We start from the raw sequence: 8,896 nt of genomic DNA on the forward strand, positions 1-8,896 counted from the left end.
TTCCTCCAGGATCTCCAGATGTTCCTCATCATCAGACGGTCCACTTCTCCCCCCAGCGTCTGGACCTGTCGATAGGATGTCCATCAATGGATTGTATCCCTGGCTGGACCTTCCTCTATGAATCCTCCGACCTGGCTGTACTCTGGAGGATGGAACACCTCGTGTCCCGGACTTAGGAGGAAAGGATCCTGCAGTTTGTACAGAGGTAAGGCTTAGGATCTGAAGACTGTTGACCTCCATCGGAAAATGCCGGTTACCTGGTTGTCTCCGGCTCTAGGAATTTCCCTTGACTTCTTTATGGCAAGCATGCAGCCAGTGAAGTCCGAACACCTTATTGCTTATTTCTATAAATAAGAAAGAGTTTAACTCGGATCACCGACACATTGACCTGGATTTGGTAGGGGGAGGGGTCATGGCAGCCGGGCTCACGTCTCTTCAGGTTCTTGCAATGTTTGTTTTCTCAAAATGAGTGAGGGGGTAGCTGGGTGGATGGATAGACGGACAGACAGAAGGATGGCCGGATGGTTTGGGTGAGTAGGTGGATGAACTGATGGACAGATGGATGGGTGAGTGGATGGATGGCTGACTGGATGAATGAAATGTATGAGTGGGTGGTAGGATGATTGAATGGATGAGTACCTGGATGGATAGATGGATGGAATGGTTGAGTGGGCTGTAGGATGATTGAGTGGGTACATGCATGGATGAATAGGTGAATGGATGGATGGATGGAATGGGTCAGTGGGGGGTTTGGTGAATAAGTAGGTGTATGTACGGATGAACAGATGGATGGATGGGTGATGAGTGAATGTGTGGATGGATGGATGGATGGAGTGTGTGGTAGGTTGGGCTGATGGTTGCTTGGATCATTGAGTAGGTGGATGGATGAATAGATAGACAGATGGATAGATCGGTGAGTATGTGGATGCATTGATGGACAGTTGGATGAATGCATGGGTGAATGGCTGGTTGGCAGGTACAGAGTAGGTGAATGGACTGATGGAAAGATGGACAAAAGGATAGATAGATGGATGGATGGAATGGGTGAGTGGGTGGTTGGGTCTATGGATGGTAAAAGGATGAAGGGATGGAATGAGTGAGTAGGTGGTTGGGTCTATGGATGGATGAAGAATGGAGGGATGGTATGGGTGAGTGGGTGGTTGAGTCTATGAATGGATGAAGGATGGGGGATGAAATGGGTGAGTGGGTGGTTGGGTCTATGGATGGATGAAGAATGGAGGGATGGTATGGGTGAGTGGGTGGTTGAGTCTATGAATGGATGAAGGATGGGGGATAAAATGGGTGAGTAGGTGGTTGGGTCTATGGATGGTAAAAGGATGGAGGGATGGAATGGGTGAGTGGGTGGTTGGGTCTATGGATGGATGAAGGATGGAGGGATGAAATGGGTGAGTGGGTGGTTGAGTCTATGAATGGATGAAGGATGGGGGATGAAATGGGTGAGTGGGTGGTTGGGTCTATGGATGGATGAAGGATGGAGGGATGGAATGGGTGAGTGATGGGGTTGGGTCTATGAATGGATGACAGATATAGGGATGGAATGGATGAGTGGGGGGTTGGGTCCATGGATAGATGGATGGCGGGATGGAATGAGTGAGTGGAGGGTTAGGTCTATGGATGGATGGATGGAGGGATGGAATGGGTGAGTGAGTAGTTGGGATGATGGATGGAGGAATGGAATGGCTAAGTGTGTGGTTGGGATGATGGATGGATGGAGGAATGGAATGGCTGAGTGTGGGGTTTGGTCTATGGATGGATGAAGGATGGATGCATGGATGGAATGGGTGAGTGGGGGGTTTGGTCTATGGATGAATGAAGGATGGAGGGATGGAATGGGTGAGTGGCTGGTTGAATCTATGGATGGTAAAAGGATGGATGGTTGAAATGGGTGAGTGGGTGGTTGGGTCTATGGATGAATGAAGGATGGAGGGATGGAATGGGTGAGTGGGTGGTTGGGTCTATGGATGGATGAAGGATGGAGGGATGGAATGGGTGAGTGGGTGGTTGGGTCTATGGATGGATGAAGGTTGGAGGGATGGAATGGGTGAATGGGTGGTTGGGTCTATGGATGGATGAAGGATGGAGGGATGGAATGGGTGAGTGGGTGGTTGGGTCTATGGATGGATGAAGGATGGAGGGATGGAATGGGTGAGTGGGTGGTTGGGTCTATGGATGGATGAAGGATGGAGGGATGGAATGGGTGAATGGGTGGTTGGGTCTATGGATGGATGAAGGATGGAGGGATGGAATGGGTGAGTGGGTGGTTGGTTCTATGGATGAAGGATGGAGGGATGGAATGGGTGAATGGGTGGTTGGGTCTATGGATGGATGAAGGATGGAGGGATGGAATGGGTGAGTGGGTGGTTGGATCTATGGATGGTAAAAGGATGGATGGTTGAAATGGGTGAATGGGTGGTTGGGTCTATGGATGAATGAAGGATGGAGGGATGGAATGGGTGAGTGGCTGGTTGGATCTATGGATGGTAAAAGGATGGATGGTTGAAATGGGTGAATGGGTGGTTGGGTCTATGGATGAATGAAGGATGGAGGGATGGAATGGGTGAGTGGGTGGTTGGATCTATGGATGGTAAAAGGATGGATGGTTGAAATGGGTGAGTGGGTGGTTGGGTCTATGGATGAATGAAGGATGGAGGGATGGAATGGGTGAGTGGCTGGTTGGATCTATGGATGGTAAAAGGATGGATGGTTGAAATGGGTGAATGGGTGGTTGGGTCTATGGATGAATGAAGGATGGAGGGATGGAATGGGTGAGTGGGTGGTTGGGTCTATGGATGGTAAAAGGATGGAGGGATGGAATGAGTGAGTAGGTGGTTGGGTCTATGGTAGACTTGTGCACAACGGAAAATTTAGTTTAGTTTCGGTTTGTTGTCATTTGTAAAATACATCATTTCGTTCTGTTATATTCGTTATGTTACGTTAATAAGTTTTTGGATATTTCGTTATTATTCGTAGAGTGTCGAATTCATTCGTTCGTATTCGTTGAAATTCGCTATTTATGTATGCATAGACATTCGTGATAATGATTCCTAGTTTGGAAAGTCATTTGTTTATTGAATCTTTTAACATACACAATGACAATGTCTCTTCTCCTCGGCTCAAATACAACACAACACCCTTCTCACTCAGTTCTCAGGAATGCACTTTGCCAGTAATCCAACCTCCGATACAAAATTAATTAGCTGATTGGACTATAAGATTTACTTTGAGCTGACCTTTTGTTTCATTAGATCTTAAAAGAATTACCTAATCATGTCGAATTAATTCAAATTAATTCGTTATATTTCTTTCGTATTCGTTGTTATTCGTTATTTTTTATTCGGACATTCGGATGCATCCGAATGTCGGAAAGATGCAAAATTCGGCCGAATTTCGGTTCGTTACGAAACGAATTGCACAAGCCTAGTCTATGGATGGATGAAGGATGGAGGGATGGAATGGGTGAGTGGGTGGTTGGGTCTATGGATGGATGAAGGATAGAGGGATGGAATGAGTGAGTAGGTGGTTGAGTCTATGGGTGGATGAAGGATGGGGGGATGGAATGGGTGAGTAGGTGTTTGGGTCTATGAATGGATGACAGATATAGGGATGGAATGGGTGAGTGGGGGGTTGGGTCTATGGATAGATGGATGGAGGGATGGAATTGGTGAGTGGAGGGTTAGGTCTATGGATCGATGGAGGGATGGAATGAGTGAGTGCTGGGTTTGGTCTATGGATGGATGGAGGGGATGGAATGGGTGAGTGAGTGGTTGGGATGATGGATGGATGGATGGAGGAATGGGTGAGTGGGAGGTTTGGTCTATGGATGGATGAAGGATGGATACATGGATGGAATGGGTTGTTGAGTCTATGGATGGATGAAGGATGGAATGGGTGAGTGGGAGGTTTGGTCTATGGATGGTAAAAGGATGGATGATTGGAATGGGTGAGTGGGTGGTTGGGTCTATGGATGGATGAAGGATGGAGGGATGAAATGGGTGAGTGGGTGGTTGAGTCTATGGATAAATGAAGGATGGAGGGATGGAATGGGTCAGTGGGTGGTTGGATATATGGATGTGTGAAGGATGGAGGGATGGAATGGGTGAGTGGCTGGTTGGGTCTATGGATGGATGAAGGATGGATGGTTGAAATGGGTGAGTGGGTGGTTGGGTCTATGGATGAATGAAAGATGGAGGGATGGAATGGGTGAGTGGGTGGTTGGGTCTATGGATGGTAAAAGGATGGAGGGATGGGATGGTTGAGTAGGTGGTTGGGTCTATGGATGGATGAAGGATAGAGGGATGGAATGAGTGAGTAGGTGGTTGAGTCTGTGGGTGGATGAAGGATGGGGGGATGGAATGGGTGAGTAGGTGTTTGGGTCTATGAGTGGATGAAGGATGCTCAGCTTGCTCCAAGTCTTTCAACTAGATAAGGGAAGGGGGAGTGGGGGGGAGGGGGTGAAGGGGAGGATAGGTGTGGGGAGGCTGTTGACTCAGTTTTGTCCAAGGATGATATGGAGTGGTTGGAGGATAAAAGGAAGAGGGGCAAAAGGAAAGGAAAAAAAAGAGCTACAGTTACCTTAAGTCCTGAGGTTTTGCATTTACAATTTTGCAAATCATTTTGAGGTCCTGTTGGATGATGATGATGAGTGTCAGGGTGCAACGAAGCGCGTTGATTCTCCAGGCAGAGGGAGTAGTCAGGCTAAAGCCGCGTACACACGGGCGGACTGTCTGTCCAACTTAGTCCGCTGAAACACATTTCAGCGGAACAGTCCGCTCGTGTGTGAGCTTCAGCGGACTTTTTCAGCGGACAGTCTGGCGGACTAAGTCTTTCGGAATTTCCGTAATATTGTCCGTCCAAATTTGGTTTCAGCGGACAGTCCGCTCGTGTGTAGGCAAGTTGGATGGACTAAGTATGGCGCATGCTCAGAAAGGATTTACACGGCGAAAGGTTGCATTGCAGTGTATTGGACGTCGTATTTCTAGTCCCGTCGTACGTGCTGTACACGTCATCGCGCAAGCTTTCAGCGGACTGTCTGTTCATCGTGTGTGGTCAAGTCCGTTCATTCAAAAGTAGGACGGACTGTCCGTCGGATTGTCTGACGGACTTAGTTGGCCAGACAGTCCGCCCGTGTGTACGCGGCTTTAGAAGCGTCTGCCTCAACTACCCTAATGGCAGTTCCCACTCCGTTTTTATAAAAGGCTCCATGCATGGTGACGGTGATGTTCCTCAGTCTGGCTCTCCCGTAGGGATTATGTTGTGCGCAATTTGGTTTGCACCATTTATTATGTTCTTGTTCTTTCTGGTTTGTATAGTCAATTATTTTGTAAATATTCTTTATTTATTTATTATGGTTTTATTGTATATAAGTTGTTGTTTGTAAGACTTTCAATAAACAAAAGTAACCCCTCATAATAGGGACAGGGGTGTACAGACCCAGGAACTCAGCACAGGGATGGTGGGAACCTCTCATAATGGGCACAGCGGGTGTACAGACCCGGGAACTCAGCACAGGGATGGTGGGAACCCCTCATAATGGGCACAGCAGGTGTACAGACCCAGGAACTCAGCACAGGGATGGTGGGAACCCCTCATAATGGGCACAGCGGGTGTACAGACCTGGGAACTCAGCAGAGGGATGGTGGTAACCCCTCATAATGGGCACAGCGGGTGTACAGACCCAGGAACTCAGCACAGGGATGGTGGGAACCCCTCATAATGGGCACAGTGGGTGTACAGACCCAGGAACTCAGCACAGGGATGGTGGGAACCCCTCATAATGGGCACAGCGGGTGTACAGACCCAGGAACTCAGCACAGGGATGGTGGGAACCCCTCATAATGGGCACAGCGGGTGTACAGACCCGGGAACTCAGCACAGGGATGGTGGGAACCCCTCATAATGGGCACAGTGGGTGTACAGACCCAGGAACTCAGCACAGGGATGGTGGGAACCCCTCATAATGGGCACAGTGGGTGTACAGACCCAGGAACTCAGCACAGGGATGGTGGGAACCCCTCATAATGGGCACAGCGGGTGTACAGACCCGGGAACTCAGCACAGGGATGGTGGGAACCCCTCATAATGGGCACAGTGGGTGTACAGACCCAGGAACTCAGCACAGGGATGGTGGGAACCCCTCATAATGGGCACAGCGGGTGTACAGACCCGGGAACTCAGCACAGGGATGGTGTGAACCCCTCATAATGGGCACAGCGGGTGTACAGACCTGGGATCTTAGCACAGGGATGGTGGGAACCCCTCATAATGGGCATTATGTCATTCTTGTTTCAGGACAAGATGCAGCTTCTGTGATCCAGGTCATGACGGAGACAAACAACTCAACGTGCAGCCATATCAGTAATTTCACCCTCAGTGGTCTCCCTAACCTAGAACACTTGAATTTCTGGTTCGGATTGCTCTTTCTCTCGATGTATATGGTGGCGGTCCTCGGGAATGCCACCCTCATTTATATCATTAGGGTGGAGCAGGAACTTCACGAGCCCATGTACATCTTCCTCTTCATGCTTTCAGTGATAGAGCTCCTGATCGCCACCGCCGTCATGCCCCAGATGCTGAACATTGTTTGGTTTGCCCACAATAAGATTGCCTTTGATGCCTGCCTGGCTCAAATGTTCTTCCTTCATTTCCTGTCCGCTCTGGAGTCCGGGATACTAGTGGCTATGGCCGTAGACCGATATGTGGCCATCTGCCACCCTCTCCGGTATACTGCCATTTTAACCCATCGGAACATTACGAAGATCTCCCTGGTCAACCTGGCCAGAGGGTCGGCGGTGATGATCCCCATTCCCCTGATTATCAAGCGGCTGCCCTATTGGAGGAGCAATCTCTTGACCCATTCGTACTGCCTCCACCAGGACGTCATGAAGTTGGCCTGCGGCGACATAAGAGTGAACATCATCTACGGAATGTTCGTCATCGCCTCCATCATGGGCATTGACTCGCTGTTCATCTCCATCTCCTACCTGCTGATTATAAAGGAGGCTGTTTGTCTGGTGAAGAAGTCCAGTCTGAAGGCCATCAGCACCTGTGCCGCCCACATATGTGCCGTCCTCGTCTACTACATCCCCCTCATCGGCCTTTCTGTGGTGCACCGGGTTCCCATCGCTCCGATTCCCAACCTGCATATCCTGTTTGGGAATATCTACCTTCTACTCCCTCCCGTGATTAACCCCTTAATCTATGGCATTAAAACCAAGCAGATCCGCAGCAGGCTGGCCAAGCTGTTCAGTAAAGGGAAAAGCAGGAACAAGACGTTCCCGGGACTTTGACCCGTCACCGTTATGGAGACACCAGGGAAATTGTACAAGAGTGAGAAAATTGTGGATGTAACTCGTGCTTAACGTAGATATTCACCCCAACTGGTCTCTCCTATAAACATTGTGATATGAATGTGGCCTTCCCCTTTGTTTCATGCTTCATTATATCCCAGTGCTGCTCAACTGCAGACTATTTGCTACCATTTCCCATCTAAATGCACTCCAGTGAGGGCTGCATGCCATTTCCCAGGATGGGTTTCCTTATGGTCAGGGTCGCTAATTAGGGCCCTCCTGTATAAGGTCTGGGCCCTTATCAGTTCAAGGGGGCACAAGCAGCTTTATGGTGCAGGTAGAGCCCTTTCCCTGCAGCACAGCTGGCATCTCCTTCTCCCCCTCCTGCTGACTGTCAGCTGCTGCAGGGGAGCCACAGGGGGATAGGTTCTAAGGTTTGGTCCCCCTCCACCACTTCAACCACCCCCTCTCCTGTCCAGGGTTCCCCTTATCTGCTGCTTTGATCCCCTTCACCCCCTTCACGTTTACTACAGGGGGGCCCAGGAAGCTTTATGGTGCAGGCAATCCCCCTTTCCCTGCAGCACAGCTGGCTTCTCCTCCCCCCAACTGCTGTAGGCTGCTGCAGGGGGAGCCACAGTGGGGGATCGATTTCAGGGAATGGCTCCCCCTCCGCCACTTCAACCACCCCCTCTCCTGTCCAGGATCCCCCTTATCTGCTGTTTTATCCCCCCCCCCCAGGAGTATGCCATATGTGTAGCCCAGCACAGAGATGCTGATAAGGGGGTAGCACCAGCCCCTCTGTATAGGGCCCGGGCCCCATCAGTTCAACAGGGGGACCTGGGCAGCTTTATGATATAGGCAGTTCTCCCATCCCTGCAGCACAGCTCCTCCCCCTCCTGCTGACTGTCAAATGCTGCAGGGGAGCCACAGGGGGCTTGGTTCCAAGGATTGGTCCCCCTTTGCCACTTCAACCACCCCCTATTCTGTCCGGGATCCCCGGAGGGGTAGGGGGGCTGGAAGTGGAGGGGTAGGGGGGCTGGAGGTGGAGGGGTGGTGGGACTGAAAGCGGAGGGGTGGTGGGACTGGAAGCGGAGGGGTGGTGGGACTGGAAGCGGAGGGGTGGTGGGACTGGAAGCGGAGGGGTAGGGGGACTGGAATTGGATTGGTAGGGGGACTGGAAGCGGAGGGGTAGGGGGACTGGAAGCGGAGGGGTGGTGGGACTGGAAGCGGAGGGGTGGTGGGACTGGAAGCGGAGGGGTGGTGGGACTGGAAGCGGAGGGGTGGTGGGACTGGAAGCGGAGGGGTAGGGGGACTGGAAGCGGAGGGATAGTGGGACTGGAAGCGGAGGGGTGGTGGGACTGGAAGCGGAGGGGTAGGGGTACTGGAAGCGGAGGGGTAGGGGGGCTGGAAGCGGAGGGGTGGTGGGACTGGAAGCGGAGGGGTGGTGGGACTGGAAGCGGAGGGGTGGTGGGACTGGAAGCGGAGGGGTAGGGGGACTGGAAGCGGAGGGATAGTGGGACTGGAAGCGGAGGGGTGGTGGGACTGGAAGCGGAGGGGTAGGGGTACTGGAAGCGGAGGGGTAGGGGGGC

General features: G+C 51.2%; 1 protein-coding gene across 1 annotated transcript; it reads left to right on the plus strand.

Moving 5' to 3' along the window:
• On the plus strand, positions 1-7,599 carry LOC143956827 (olfactory receptor 51E1-like). Its single transcript, XM_077467002.1, has 2 exons — positions 1-205; positions 6,310-7,599. Exons 1-2 carry the CDS (start codon positions 118-120, stop codon positions 7,305-7,307), a joined length of 1,086 nt encoding a protein of 361 aa, XP_077323128.1. The 5' UTR covers positions 1-117; the 3' UTR covers positions 7,308-7,599.
• Positions 7,600-8,896: the final 1,297 nt, after the last annotated feature.

The sequence above is a fragment of the Lithobates pipiens genome, unplaced genomic scaffold (genome assembly GCF_037356315.1).
Source record: "Lithobates pipiens isolate NorthernLeopardFrog02 unplaced genomic scaffold, aLitPip1_a1.2 Scaffold_41, whole genome shotgun sequence".
Taxonomy (NCBI): Eukaryota; Metazoa; Chordata; class Amphibia; order Anura; family Ranidae; genus Lithobates; species Lithobates pipiens.